This window comes from Cydia fagiglandana, chromosome 18 (genome assembly GCF_963556715.1).
Source record: "Cydia fagiglandana chromosome 18, ilCydFagi1.1, whole genome shotgun sequence".
Taxonomy (NCBI): Eukaryota; Metazoa; Arthropoda; class Insecta; order Lepidoptera; family Tortricidae; genus Cydia; species Cydia fagiglandana.
In genome coordinates, this window is record NC_085949.1 from 8577756 (window position 1) to 8593537 (window position 15782).

A 15782-nucleotide genomic window follows, 5' to 3' on the forward strand; every position below is an offset into this window, starting at 1 on the left:
AAGTAAGACAATGTGCCACTGCAATAATTTGTTTGTAAAATAGTAAATTCCTTTTTATAAATAAACACTAAGATAATTTATTTATTCGTAATTTTACTCCTACGATTTAATAAAGTTCTTTTATTTACTTATTTTTACATAAACACAAGACGGACTTTTTTGGAATCTAATTACTTCAGTTTAGTCTCGTCTCGTGTAAATAAAAGTTGCATTCATATTGATCGGTGATCAATGCTTGTCAACAGTGCCGGCGACTACATTTTCTATGAGAACAATTCTCCAATCGCTTCTCGATGATCGTTGGACATCTGTGTATAAGAAAGCTATAAATAAAACAAGATATAGATATTTGATATGGTTAATATAATTAAGTATCTAATACATAGTCTCGCCACTGAAGGGCTCGTACCACACGATCTTTCCCTCGAGGCAGCCGGTCACGAGCAGGTGGTAGCGAGGGCTGAACTTGCAGCTCACCACTAGGTCTTGATGGTGTCCTAGACTTTGGCCCACGTCCACCTGCAAACACAATGTTTATTGAATTACTGTTTGCGACTGAGATCACTATACAGGTTGGCTAAAAAAATAACTGCGGTCCCGTTGCTAGGGAGGTTTTGGAATTATACTGATCAACTATTACTATGGGACCATCCCCGAAATCCCAAAAAAAAAAATTTACTGTTTCAGACTGGCCGATCCATTGTCTATGGGAGGATAAATTTTTTTCGCGATTTTCGGGGTTGGTTCCGTAGTAAAAGTTGCTCAGTAAAATCCTAAAACCTCCCTGGCAACGGGAATATCGTTATTTTTTAGCCATCCTGTATACACCATAGTGCTGTAAAGAACCAAATGCAGTAAATAGATAATAAATAGTATAGTACCTACTACGTTCTCACCGATGCGACACACGAAATCTCTTTGTCGCATCGAGCATTCTCTTTATGACTCATAATAGCATGCCTTATAGCCGGGTCACGGGGACAAAACAGCCAGTGTAGACGTCTGGCCGTTTTATGCGCGAGGAAATTGCCTCGCCCGTATGCTCGCTCTGTGTGGACTCGGCCCGGCTAATGACTGACTGCAGTAGTGAGTAATAGCGGAGTGAGCGCATTAAGCTTCGATGTTTATGTATAATATAATGTGTAGAGGGCACTGACCATGGGTCTGGGGCCGGAGAAGTTCTCGACGCAGTGCGAGAGCTCGCCGCAGCGGTCGTCGAGCGCCAGAAGCCGCATGCCGCACCCGAACGGGGAGCACACTAGACGCCCGTCCGCCGAATAGCACAACTCCTGCAAATAATACTTTGTTAGATTTTATACAAAGGAATGTCAACTCTATCTCTTAAAGTATAGGTTCAAATTGCAATGGCAAATTTTGAATTTTTCAGTTTTATGGCCGGGCCTTAGGAGGTTATACCCATATACTGGGCAAAATGGATGGTAATTTACTTTTGCCCAACTAAATTGAACCTTATTACCGACAAGACAAGTATCACTAAAGAAAATAAACCGAAAGAGATCATCAAACTTTGACTTACTTTGTCTCACTTTCATCAGTTACCATATTGATACCTATTGTTTTTTATCACGATGCCATTGTACACTGATGTCCTGATTTCCGTAATCAAAACGAGATGTAACTTTCCCTTCGGTCACACTTTTTATTGTATAGCTCAATCCGTTGTATGTGTCGAGGCAGAAATTAGGGGCAAAAGAAACTAACAACATTTTATTTAAGATCCCGCCAATTGGCTTAGGGCCACTTGCACCATTCACTAACCCGGGGTTAACCAGTTAAACCTGGAGTTACCATTGTTACCGGTACAATTTGACACTTGGTTAACGGTTAAATCCCGGGTTAGTGGGATGGTGCGAGTGGCGCTTAGCAGGGCAGAATACTAACTTTGATAAACCCTTTCCCCTCATTGGTCTCCTCGATGTAGTAGAGCAGGCGGTCGCGGTTCTGCCGGATGTAGTGCTTGGTGGCCTCGCTCTCCGGCTCCGGCGACGCCGCCCGGGGCGTCTGCCCGGACGTTGAGGGCGATATGCTGAGCGGAACAAAAGGATCATTTAGTTTTATAATTAAAGTGCAAGAAGAATTTAATAACTACGTCCGGAGGATATTAACCTTGGCATCACCCGAGCCAATTCTCACAAGTCTGACAACTAAGGTCATCATCACCAGATTTTTTTATGGCTTCTTTTCAGCGACATCTACCGCAAGAATCAAATTTCTAGGACGGACCCGACGTCACATATCTGATTGAGAAATCTTCAGTTCATCAATTGGCCTACGTGTCCTTCACAGTCAATGGGGCACAGCAACCCATCAGCACCTTTTAGGTAGTATGTGGTTTAACGGGGTCCATATTGGGTCGCATAATAATTGATTGTCCTAATGTAATGTTACGCATAAAACTCATTTCGCATAATTGTTATTGTGCTGGAAATATTAACATTTCTGAAAAATTATAACACAAACCTAACCTAACCTACCCTATTCTATACAACCTATGCAAAATATTTTCGAAAATACTTTCTGTTTCAGCTGGAGAAAAAATATGCGAAAAGAGATTTATGCGTAACATTACATTATGACAATCTATTGAAAATCAGTATGATCAATCAAAAGGTGGTGGTGAAACGACAGTGGTTGGACATAGTTAAGGGGCCCACTGATTAACAGTCCGCCGGACGGTATCGGCCTGTCAGTTAGAACAAAATTTTGACAGCTCCGAACAACTGACAGGTACGGTCCGGCAAACTGTTAATCAGTGGGCCCCTTTACTGCGACAACGAAACTGTCGATGTCGGGAGTCTTTAGCAAATAGCCTCGGCGCGCGCGAGGCACGTCTACACTGGGCGTTTTGTGCGCGAGGAAATTGCTTCGCACGTATGCTCGCTCTGTGTGGACCCGGCTAATCTGAGTACCTCTGTTCGTCCTCGTCGGCGCGGGGCCGGACGCGCGGGCGCACGGCAGGCGGCGCGATGCCGGTGTTGATGCCCATGATGCGCTGCATGTTGAAGTTGCGGTGCCCCTGCCCTCTGCAAATATATACCACTGCTTTACCTTCTGCAAATATATTTCTGATTCACTGCAAATATACCACTGTTTTACTTTCTTCTGTCATGCAAGAGTTTGGCTAAATTGCTGTATTTGATCGGTCGATTGAATTGAATTGTTTGGTCTGATCTGTGCCGTGCACAAGCGAGACTCGCGTTGGATCATTTTTTCTTCTAGATATCTAGATGTATAATACCTCGTTTTTACGTCCGTAAAAAATAACGAATTTTACCATGAAGGACGAGACGAGATGAGGAGACTCAATTTTAATTTTACGTTACACAGCGCACTCTTAACACCTATATAAGGCCGCGGACTGGAGGCACACGACCAGCGACATTGAATGAATCTGTTTTGGACGCGTTCGCTGTCCGCTGCCCAGCTTGCCACGACGACGGCACGTAAACGTCTAAAGTCTATGAAATTATGACTTTTAAATAACACTTCCGCGCTCTGTACTATCAGTATTACACTAGCTGCAGACTTATCTTGAGCCAATTTGGTACAGTCACCTGCAATAATATGTTACTCTTCGAAGGCCGCAAAATTTCTGACGCGCTCTTATTGCCCTACTAATAAGATTTCGTTGTGTAACATATTATTGCTGGTGACTGTACTTAGGTTCTAAATCGGTGGTCGGCAACAGGCGGCCCGCGAGCCTCCCTGGCTATTTTGTATGTAATATTCACAAACGACAATATCTGATAATGTCATAAATATTAACAAAGTGCGGCTCGCGTCAACTTCGTTAACTGTTACTGTTAGGTAATATGTGGCCCTTGGCTGCTGAAAGGTTGCCGACCGCTGTTTTAACCTCCTAAGGCCCACGGCCCTACTGATAGTATTTCTTCAGTTTGATGAAATTTAAACCATATTCAATTGGAACAGAGTTGCATTTCTTTTCTTTCGCTAAATTTTCAAACATATAAAAATCAACTCTATTCCCTGTACTATAGGTACACTTCAGGTAGGTGTACGTCAGTGGCAAATTTTGGGTTTTTCATTTGTGTGGCTGGGCCTCAGGAGGTTAAGTGCTAGTGTACGAGTAGTGCTCACCTGCCCGCCAACTCTTGCAGCATTCTGTGTTGTTTGATCGTGATGGACGCCTCCCATACATCGTTCTGAATAGAGGATAAGTCCTGGTATTAAAAATATCCGCTTTACATGATTATTCACGCTATTTTGCTACTTTCTTCTGCAAAAAATTACGGACAAGTTCGACTGTGTTAACAATGTGCTTTTGATTTAAACTTTCTCGATTTTTACACATTATTAAATTGCACAACGGGACTTAATCGCGTATTTAAGTTTTATGATTTACCTCCTTCGCTTCGAGGACGGCGTTGTCCCCGCGGTCTCAAAGAAGACTGGCTAAAGTTGACATCAAAATCTTCTAGCCGATTAAGTCCCGTTGTGCACTTTAATTATATGCTTTTGTATTTAAAAAAATAGTTTGTTTTGTTAAAACATAAAGGTGGTATATTTTGATATGTTTAGGTTTAGGAAGATTCCGAAAAGGTAAACAACTTACCAGTCTGGACCAATAACCAACAGAAATGAGAATTAGATCATTTAATAGGTATTTTTATGTTTATACTTCATTTCGTTATATGGTCACCAAGCGGAATTCCATTGCAGAACTGAGATATTGGTATTTTAGTCAAAATGTCGTCACCCTTATTACCTAGGCAATAGAGTCCTAGTAAGTAAATAATTGGTGCAGGGTAGATGTCCGCACACCGCCGGGCGAGCGTGGTTGCCGCGCTCACCGAGCGATGGACTCTATTGCCCAGCCACATAAAGGTACCTTATGGCGGTTGGCGCTTACGACGCGTAGCAGCCTATTCGTATAGGTCCGTCGTGAATAAGAGCGTAAGCGCCTCCCGCCGTAAGGTATCTTTTCCCGTGGAACGTCACAAAGAGTGGAAATAAAGTAGATGACTCACCCCGCCCAGTCTCGGCTCGGGCACGCGCGCGGAGGGCGGCACGGCGGCGGGCGCGCGCGGCGCCGCGGCCGCGCGGTTCTCCGCCCAGGCGCGCCGCGACAGCGCAGACGTGCCGCTGACACATTATAATTATTTTATTTTTTTAACAAGCAGAAACGTCTGCGAACAATGCTATTAAGCTAGAATATTCCCCCCTAAGGGTCTCCTTGACCCATAATATGGTAGAAAGATTTGCTGGCTATTGGATGAAGTCTTGGTGGGTCAGATGGCAGAGCGCTGGAGTATCGATCCAGAGGCCGTGTTCAAATGAAATATTACTGTCTAACCCAAGACAGTAATATTTCCACTTTAAAATTTACATTATTATTATTATCTTTATTTATTTGAATTCTTAGGCTAGGTGATTTATAATATGAATATAAAAGTAAAATATAAAAACACTTACAAAACAATAAAAAATACATATAAACACACTATTAAAAACCTAACCCAGGGTGCCGCCGGCAGCGGGGCAGGGCCCAAGCTGCCGGTGGTCAGGGCCGCATAGTGAGGAACATAGTCGCGAGTCATGCCGCGTACGGCGTACCTACAGACTAAACCGGCGAACGCGGACGAGGGATATTCACCGTTTGCTTTCGCTCGTCGGCCTTCGAAGATATTTCCGCGCACCGATCGAATGAATGCCAACGAAGAATGGCAAACGATCGTTGGCGCCCGTTCCGGCTCGTAATAATGGGTGAGGAGGAAATGATTATTATTGCTAATTTTATTTAATATTAACGATTTAGCAAGGAAAAGAAAAAATAAACGAAAGCGGAGATAGAGTACAGTCACATATTAAAAAAAAATATTTTCGTAAAACTGAGTGTTCGTTCGGCGAACCCTCTAAACTGAATTTGTCGAATGATTCGATCCCTTTCGACGATACCGCCACGCTCCGGATCGTTAGCGAACAAATGCTAAACCGTACAGACACTCAAACTCAAGACATGACCAAAGGCCAGCGAAAGACCTCCGTTCGCGTTTGTAACGTTAGCTTGGTGTGTACGTGGCATTAAGCCGGATTAAGGGCCCATACTCGTACTTTGTTTTTCATATGTTTTATATGCATTTAAGGGCCAAGTTACAGTATGAAATCGGTGCGATCCGTGGTGCAACCACGAAAGTCTGTAGTCTGTACGTCGCCAAAGTCACTTACATTTGAAATATCCTTAATTGATAAAAACAACTTAAAATTAAGTATGCTAAAGATTGTCTACTTATATATTGTGTAAAGCCTACCTATAAGATAGTTAGTTATGCGCCCGTAGAATGTAAAAAATGGCTACAGTTATAAAGTATGCTGCAAAAGGGTAGCAAATATGCATTACACGCAAACAGCCTAATGCGCGCGTGGCGTAGGCAAACTCTAAAGCCGGGTGCAGACGGGTGTAACGTATTATAGCTTCATCATATGGACGGCACTGCGATCGTCTTTTTGCGGTAAAAACCGACAACCGATGGAGCCGACACGAGCGTTACATGTAAAGGTCTGTACACACCGGCTGCGTGTGCGTGACGTGCACGTGCGCGTGCGGAGTTGTAGTATACAGATCCTTATGAGAGATGGCACACCGCTTGCGTGACGAGTGCGTGTGCGGCTCCAACATTTTAGCGCACGCACACGCGCACGTCACGCACACGCAAGCCGGTGTGGCTCGGCCTTAATGCTCGTAGCACGTACCGTCCACACAGAGAATTCCTATTAACTACATTACACGTGACACCCGTCGGGACCCGGCTTAACTCTATAGTTCGTTTTTTAGCATTAGAAAAAAGGTAAACAATCTTGATGTGTCTTTTAATTGAAAAACACGTTCTAAAAATAAGTCATGGAAAATATTTAACAATTATGAATCAAATACGATCATTTATATTCTTCAGCTTAATAGTTACCTAATGATTTAAAAAAAGCGTCGTTCAATTAAAAGACGTGACAAGATCGCTCACCTTCTTTCTAATGCTAAAAAAAAACGAACTATAAAACTTGGTAAAATTGGTGAAGACTCACGGTTGCTCGGGCAGCGCGGGCGTGACGGCGGCCTGCGGGCGCGGCTGGCGGTAGGGGCGCGCGCGCGGGCCGCGCGGCCGGCGCCGGCGCCGCCGACCGCACCGACTTGTCGCGCCCGCTCTCCGCCGGCTGGATGTAGTGTAATGTGACTCACGGTTGCTCGGGCAGCGCGGGCGTGACGGCGGCCTGCGGGCGCGGCTGGCGGTAGGGGCGCGGGCGCGGGCGGCGCGGCGGCCGGCGCCGGCGCCGCCGACCGCACCGACTTGTCGCGCCCGCTCTCCGCCGGCTGGATGTAGTGTAATGTGACTCACGGTTGCTCGGGCAGCGCGGGCGTGACGGCGGCCTGCGGGCGCGGCTGGCGGTAGGGGCGCGGGCGCGGGCGGCGCGGCGGCCGGCGCGCGCGCGCGGGCCGCGCGGCCGGCGCCGGCGCCGCCGACCGCACCGACTTGTCGCGCCCGCTCTCCGCCGGCTGGATGTCGTGGATGCACGACCACTGTTCCACAACAAACAATCTTATGAGACGCCCGTCGTTGATTGCCAATGTGATGTCATTTTTTTATGATAGTCGTGTAGATTGTTTGACCCAAATCGAGACGCGAACGATACGATAAACAAATGTTTGTACGAATTTGTAATTGCGTTCGCGAATTCTTTAGCAAACCTTCTCGCGCCTCGCATTCGCGAATAAAATATCAGCCCTTCATATGCGTGGGAATCTTGGAATAATTTACAAAATTTACAAATGTCAGTGACCCGAGGAAAACTGTAATATAATCACTAAAAATTAACTAAATATTACCTTTATTATCTTCATTATTACCTCTGATCTGTCGTCGTGGCTTATATTTCTACTTAATGCGCTCCATCCTAGAGGATGAATCTGAAAATAAAATTAACATTCTAAATAATACTCTGTATAGATAGCTGTTGGATCTCCATAGTATAAATAAATAAATAAATAAATAATAATTCATTCATAGTTGTCTCGGCGCACACTACGAATTTGTAGCTTTCGGCGTCGAGACACTAGGTCCGTGGGGTAGGGGGGCTCGGGGGCTCCACAAAACGCTCAGCAAGCGGCTAAGGGAGGCCACAGGTGACCCTCGCGCAGGCAGCTTTCTCGCGCAAATATTGGCCATAGCAATCCAGCGCTGCCTGCCTAATGGGCACCCTACCAACGGCGCAAAATTTTGATAGGTATTTTAATTTTTTTTTAGCTTTAGTTATCTTCATTGTAGTTAATTTTAGTTTTATATTTATTTTATAAGTAACACTTATTATGTAACTATGGTAACTCATTCACTATCTTAAACCAAAAGACAGACACCGAGACATGCAGATTTGCATGGAGAATAAATGCATCATTCCGGCATGTTGGTGCCATTGGTGGCAGAGAGTTCGAAACGAAATCACCTGTGGGGTCAAGTAAAAGTAATAACAGGGCTGGAGTTACTGACCTGTAACGCACTAACAACCTCGGCGTCGTTGCCCTCCGGGAAGTCGCTTATGAACTCGATACGGTTCTGGCTGCGCTTGGAGTCGAACAGGTGGTCGTACTGCGCCGCTATTGGGATCAGCTGGTTGCTCGTTTGCATCAGTCTGTACATGTTGGGCTGGAACAACGAAGGGTGAATCAACTTTTTCTTGTCACTAGTTGCCATGGTTATGGTCTCCTGGGTCACTCTTAAAATACTAATTATTTCGTATTTGAGTTATTTATTTCGTATTCGGTTATTTCGTAAATGAACCAAACTTGAATATTTTGGTAGTTATAAGGCCTTTCCATAATGGGACATCTACTAAGCACGTTTGTAGAACATGGTACAGCAGATATTCTAAGAAACTATGCTACTATTGTCTCCTGGCTGATGGGACAGAATAACAATAAGAAATAGTTGATCTACCCATGGATATAATGTACTAATAAAAAATGTAGATTGCGAAATAATGATCATCATCATCATCATTTGTTTAAGGATGAACGCGTATTGGAATTATCTGTCGAAAGCCGATAAACTTCTGTCGTATATAGACACTATCATAGTAGGCTCCTTTTCTTTTCTGTGGCCTCCTCGGACGCACATCTTAATACAGGCGGGTGTCACCCTTATTAGCTAAGCATTAAAGTTCAATAAGAAAAGTGAGTGGGTAACTGTGTAACATACATCCTTGTAATGTACGCCATCATTGCTGATGGCATGCGAGCAGCTTAAATGGAGCTATTTTCGATATCGGTAATCTATATGTCAATTCTTAAGTCTTGCACGCCAAGGTCAAATAGTTATCTAAAAACAACTTATGTGAAATTTTGTATTTATTAAAGTAGATTTGGAAACGCGTATATACCCCTGGAGTTGCAAGCGTCCATAGGTTGATAACCGTTTTATCACAAGCTTAAGTCAACAAGTATCATTAATATCATTATCATATTACCTTGAACCCATGCAGATCTTGCGCCAACGTACTCAAGTTGAGATCATGGACAATAACCAGCAGGCCACGGGTCGTGCACATGACCATCTGCCGCGCGTCCGGCGACAGCCGGCACCGCATGAGCCCGCTAGCGTGGAACACTCTTTGGTACACCAGGTTACACTCCGAATACGAATTAATATCCCAAGTGTATATACTCCCGTCTAGACCCGAAGTGACAAGAAGCTTGTCTTTCATTGAGAACTCTATGTTTTTGACCCAGTTGCTGTGGCCGAGAAGTGAGCAAATCTTCTTTTTTAGGTTCCGGACGTCCCAGAGTGCTATGGTTGTGTCGTCGGAGCAAGTGGCGAACATTCGCCCGTCTAGGAATCTGGAACGAAAATGAAATTCAGAATCAGAAGTACCATATGTTAGTGTCACGCCATATCTAAGTCGAAAAAGATCTCATACACGAGGATACAAAAAAGAAGTAGAATAATTTGACGCAGGCCAGTATTTGGAACGAGTGAGAATTAAGACTTACTTGACACAATTAACACAATCAGAGTGGGCTCCGTTGACTGTGTGTATCCTCCGGTGAGTGAGTGAGTCAAATATCTGTATAGATTTCTTCTCACATGCTGCCACCAATAGGGACCTGAAAACAATTCTTTCATTATTACAATGTTTTTAAGATACTGTACTTTTGAATTTTATTTTTTTGTGAGCTTTGTTTATTCTATTGTTATATGTGGCTACCCTATACCTGATTTTTGATTAATAAGATACATATTATCTTATCTTAAGATACATACAATACAATTTAAAAAAACATATTTATAAATATAGAATTATTACAGCTGAGGTTTTCGGAACTTATGTACGAAATATTGTTTGATATTTACTAGTCGCTTCTCGTTGAAGGAAAACATCGTGAGTAAACAGGACTAATCCCAATAAGCCTAGTTTCCCCTCTGGGTTGGAAGGTAAGATGGCAGTCACTTTCGTAAAAACTAGTGCCTACGTCAAATCATGGGATTAGTTGGAAAACGCGAGGAAGAAGGAGGAGAATTATTACAGCTCTCTCAAGTTCATGAAAGAATTATTCAACAGTGACGTTGAGCCCTTTTACTTGTGAATTTATATATTGCTGGGCAACACAAACACATACCTATAATAGATGTGACACATTTAAGGAAATCAGCTGATCCCAGTTTATAAACAATAGTTTTGTGTTTACAAATCAAAACAACTATTTGTTATTTGAACATTGTATGCAATTTCACCCAAAACTTTATGTTTCAAAGACAACAAATGCAGGGAAGTGTCTCAATCAGGAAGCTTTAGACTTGTTTTTTGTGCCAACTAGAGAGGTGCAAAGTCAAGGCTACCTCACTAGGAAATGAGTCTTAAGTGTATACCTATGATTCCTCTAGTATTTTATTACCCGTCCGGTGAAAATTCAAGGTTGAACACGCCTCCCGTGGGAAGGGCATTCGCGTCTTCGGAGCTCCAAGAGGCGATGGGTTTCATGCCGCAGTAGAGGCTGCGGGCCAGCGCGTTACCGGCGCCCAGCGGCGGCGCGAACCCCACCTCACGTCGGAACAACCGGTACGGGCTGAAGGCTGAATACTTCGCCAGGAACACACTATCGTCTTTATTACCCATCGTGAAACACTACACTACGCGAGACTAGGGCGGAATCAAAACACGTTACTTTATTAAGTACAATACATAGCAGTAAATGCAACTATATCTGGAACGCCACATTAAAGAAACTACATAATTTTAAGTGATAATTGAGTTATGGATAGATACTTTAATAATAAAATTAAAGTACAGAGCAGTGGTCTATGTCCGATGGTCAATAGTCGACACTCTTGACGTTTGTTGACAAGTAGTTCACCATAGACCATCCATAGACAACAGACACGTAACGTCTCTCTGTCTCAAACAAGCCCCCTACTCTGTCTGTTCTCTTTCACGGCGCAGCAACTAGTATCATTTCTCTCTCCTTGCTCTTTTAAAAATGCCGTTTGTCAAAAAAGGACAACCATACTGTTGACAAGATGGACTTCAAATCCAAGTGTCCCCTTTTTAGGCGACCCAGGTTGTGCATGTGTGCGTAAAAACGTATATGTGTGCTCTTTTAGGGATGTGAAAAGTCGATTTTAATCATGTTATATATCGATAAACGCTACACAGCGGAACGAAATAGAGATTAATTGAAGCTTCAATATCTTCGTTAAACATAAACATAATTGAAATTCTAATGGATAATGAATATATTATAATGTAATAAAATAATTCAATTATTGCGGACCAACTATTTTAGTAGGTATTTATGTATTTTAATTAAATATCTGAACTTTCCCTTGGTTCTCTCCTGGGGCGTGACTATAAAATTGTGATCTGATAACCACAAAAAGAAAAAAAGCGTTTTTGTTCATTTTAGGTATAGTTAAACCAAGGGCCCAACCTTTTCTGTTCTCTTTCACGACGCAGCAACTAGTATCATTTCTCTCTCCTCGCTCTTGTAAAATGCCGTTTGTCAAAAAAGGACAACCATACTGTTGACAAGGTGGACTTCAAATCAAGTGTTGCCTTTCTTGATGCGCCCAGGCTGTGTATGTGTGCGTAAAAGCGTATATATGTGCTCTTTTAGGGATGTCAAAAGTTGATTTTAATCATGTTATATATCGATAAACGCTACACAGCGGAACCAAATAGCGATTAATTGAAGCTTCAATATCTTCGTTAAACATAAACATAATTGAAATGCTAATGGATAATGAATATATTATAATATAATAATATAATTCAATTATTGCGGAACACCTATTTTAGGAGGTATTTATGTATTTTAATTAAATATCTGAACTTTCCCTTGGTTCCCTGCTGGGGCGTGACTATAAAATTGTGATCTGATAACCACAATAAAGAATAAAAGCGTTTTTGGTCATTTTAGGTATCGTTAAGCCTTTGAAGTCAAATTAAAATTGCAAGAAATGTCGATAGTTTATCGATATGACTTTATCGACATGGCTACAGCAACGTGGGCCTCATTGTTAATCGTACACTAAACAAAAGTGGCAACAGTGACAGCTCGCTGAGACACCGTCTATATTATATATTATGTCTATGAGTTAAACCTTTGAAGTAAAATTAAAATTGCAAGAAATGTCGATAGTTTATCGATATGACTTTATCGACATGGCTACAGCAAAGTGGGTCGCTTTGTTAATCGTACACTAAACAAAAAGTGATCCCACTGACAGCTCGCTTGGAAGGTATCTGTTTATATTCTTATATCTATGGTCTCAAATGTGCAAGATCGATCATAGACATAATATATATATAGACGGTGTCTCAGCGAGCTGTCACTGTTGCCACTTTTGTTTAGTGTACGATTAACAATGAGGCCCACGTTGCTGTAGCCATGTCGATAAAGTCATATCGATAAACTATCGACATTTCTTGCAATTTTAATTTTACTTGAAAGGCTTAACGATACCTAAAATGACCAAAAACGCTTTTATTCTTTATTGTGGTTATCAGATCACAATTTTATAGTCACGCCCCAGCAGGGAACCAAGGGAAAGTTCAGATATTTAATTAAAATACATAAATACCTCCTAAAATAGGTGTTCCGCAATAATTGAATTATATTATTATATTATAATATATTCATTATCCATTAGCATTTCAATTATGTTTATGTTTAACGAAGATATTGAAGCTTCAATTAATCGCTATTTCGTTCCACTGTGTAGCGTTTATCGATATATAACATGATTAAAATCGACTTTTCACATCCCTAAAAGAGCACACATGTACGCTTTTACGCACACATACATAGCCTGGGCGCATCAAGAAAGGCAACACTTGATTTGAAGTCCACCTTGTCAACAGTATGGTTGTCCTTTTTTGACAAACGGCATTTTAAAAGAGCGAGGAGAGAGAAATGATACTAGTTGCTGCGTCGTGAAAGAGAACAGAAAAGGTTGGGCCCTTGAGATTGATAGAGAGGCAGATAACGAAATTTCATTTTTGAGTGATATCTGAGAAATATTATCATACCAGCTAGCGACCCGCCCCGGCTTCGCACGGGTTAACAAAGTATACACCGAAACCTACAGACAGACGCGGCGGGGGACTTTGTTATACATAAAAAAAAGGTGTATAGTGATGTATAGATAAATAAATTCATGATAAAATTGTCATATCTATAGAGCCCTTTCCAAAAAAAAAAGACAATGAATAGCGCTGTACCAATCGACGATTAGGCGAATCGATTCGTTTCGATCATCATCGTTTACACCTTCGAGCAACACCGGCTTGTGACCGGCTTCGTAAAAGGAGCATAAGGACCCTTCTGTATGGAAAGCCACATTTGTCAGTAGAAAAATAACTCAAAATTAGAAAATTCTATGGGAAATGGAACATTTGGCCTCTTCTCTTCCATGTTTTCATGTCCTTCCTGCTGACACATTGGTTTACACTATTTTTAGGGTTCCGCACGCAAAGGGTAAAAACGGGACCTTATTACTAAAGACTCCACTGTCCGTCTGTCTGTCACCAGGCTGTATCTCATGAACTGTGATAGCTAGACAGTTCAAATTTTCACAGAATATGATGTATTTCTGTTGCCACTATAACATTGGGTTTACTAGTAAAATATTAGTTTGCAACTATACTTTAACATAGCGACAACGACAACATCAGTAGAAAAAGGCGGCAAATTTAAAAAATATAGGCCCGAAGCTTCCCATACAAAATTTTAATATTCTACAGCCTTTTTCTACTGACACAAGGTGGTTGTGTCTCAGTAAAACTATACTATCAGACCCAAAAGAACACCTTTAGCCTTTAGGAAAATGTCATTATGTAAATGAAACTGAGCAGATATACTTGAAACATAAAATGTATTAAAAATATATACAAGATGTCATTTTCATGTTATACATATTTTACTGTAGACAGTTATATATGAGCTAATAAAGCTTGGGCCGCACAGGGCTATAACCGCGAAAATCGAAGTTCGCAAATTGCGGGGATTTTTCTCTGTATCTCTAAATTACGCCTTCATTGGAGTAAAAGAGAAAGATCCCCGCAATTTGCGAATTTCGGTTTTCGCGGTAGCCGCTCTGATTGCTCGACGGCATAAACGGGACGAGTTAAGATCCTCGAATCGGATGGTCTTTCACTTTAAAGTCGAAATTTAGTTATCTGACTGAGTTATAGAGCTCGAATATGTAGAATGATAGAACAGTTAATAACGAAATTTCGTTTTTTGAAGTTCCAAGTAGATTCCCAACGTATGTTCAGTATAGCAGTGTAAGGTAGTGCACATTGTGCGGGCGCAGCCACTGCCCTAATCGGAACAGGATAGATATGAGATGCGAGACCAAGGGTGGTATTCCACTTGTTTAATGTGTATTTTGTCTCACATTTTGCTTATTGAGAGAGTGAGACGCAATGACATTGGACCAAGATATTGGACAGATGGATTACCACTCTAACTACCCTAAGGCAGTCCGTCTTGCATCATCTCATTCTACTGCATGGCTGCGTCCTTTGGAGTGGCCGGCGTTGGCCCATCGTGTAGAGGAGCCATAACTTGTTCCTGTATATTTCAGCCCACATGAATGATCACTCAACAACACTTTCCCCTGGCGTCGTACAGCCTTCGCGGCCAAGGCTTTTAAACTAACAAAAATGTTCACTTAACCATATGTGTACATACATATTACATATTATGCTTGACTGTAATTGATTTAAACTAATCTATTAGCAAGACTTAATTTATACATTTCATTAGTTGTTCATTGAACTTTAAATATTATGTTGGGTACCTATAAAAATACATTTTTGTTCAGTAACAATTTATAGAAGGTAATCCAATGTATAACTAATTGAAAAATTACAAAAGTATCTGACATGAAATCCATCTTTTAAACATGGTATCATATCAATGCACTCTTGCATAGGTATACAGAGAAGAGGATGAGACATATAGTAAGCCTAAAATGGTAACCCACAACTGCCATGCATTGTCCTATATTATATTACACTGCATAACATACTACTAATTCTTTAGAACACTTTATATACAGATAAAAACACATCACATCTTCATCTTTGTGCATGAAGCATGTATATAAGGCACTGGTCCAACCGCGAGCTAGTAAGCTATGAGCTATCGGCTATAAACACGAACAAAAGATAAGCACTCCCGTGTAAATAAAAGAGACACGGCGATATTTATAGCTCACCGCTGGGCGAGTAACTATAAATATCGCCGTGTCTCT

General features: G+C 41.8%; 1 protein-coding gene across 1 annotated transcript; it reads right to left on the minus strand.

The window, feature by feature from the left end:
• Positions 1-344: 344 nt before the first annotated feature.
• On the minus strand, positions 345-11336 carry LOC134673605 (DDB1- and CUL4-associated factor 10). Its single transcript, XM_063531605.1, has 13 exons — positions 10919-11336; positions 10016-10129; positions 9493-9862; positions 8517-8672; positions 7880-7939; positions 7371-7552; positions 7214-7336; positions 5010-5124; positions 4120-4202; positions 2931-3044; positions 1903-2047; positions 1158-1289; positions 345-519 (listed from the first exon to the last, which is right to left on the minus strand). The coding sequence occupies exons 1-13, from the start codon at positions 11137-11139 to the stop codon at positions 376-378; spliced, it is 1959 nt and encodes a 652-aa protein (XP_063387675.1). The 5' UTR covers positions 11140-11336; the 3' UTR covers positions 345-375.
• Positions 11337-15782: the final 4446 nt, after the last annotated feature.

Coding starts and splice junctions, on each gene's coding strand:
- LOC134673605 (XM_063531605.1), bottom strand. CDS start 11,139: ATGGGTAATAAAGACGATAGTGTGTTCCTGGCGAAGTATTCAGCCTTC. Junction 5,125..7,213: donor CCCGCGCTGCCCGAGCAACC/GTGAGTCACATT, acceptor ATAATGTGTCAG/CGGCACGTCTGCGCTGTCGC. Junction 2,048..2,930: donor GCCGACGAGGACGAACAGAG/GTACTCAGATTA, acceptor TGTTCCGCTCAG/CATATCGCCCTCAACGTCCG.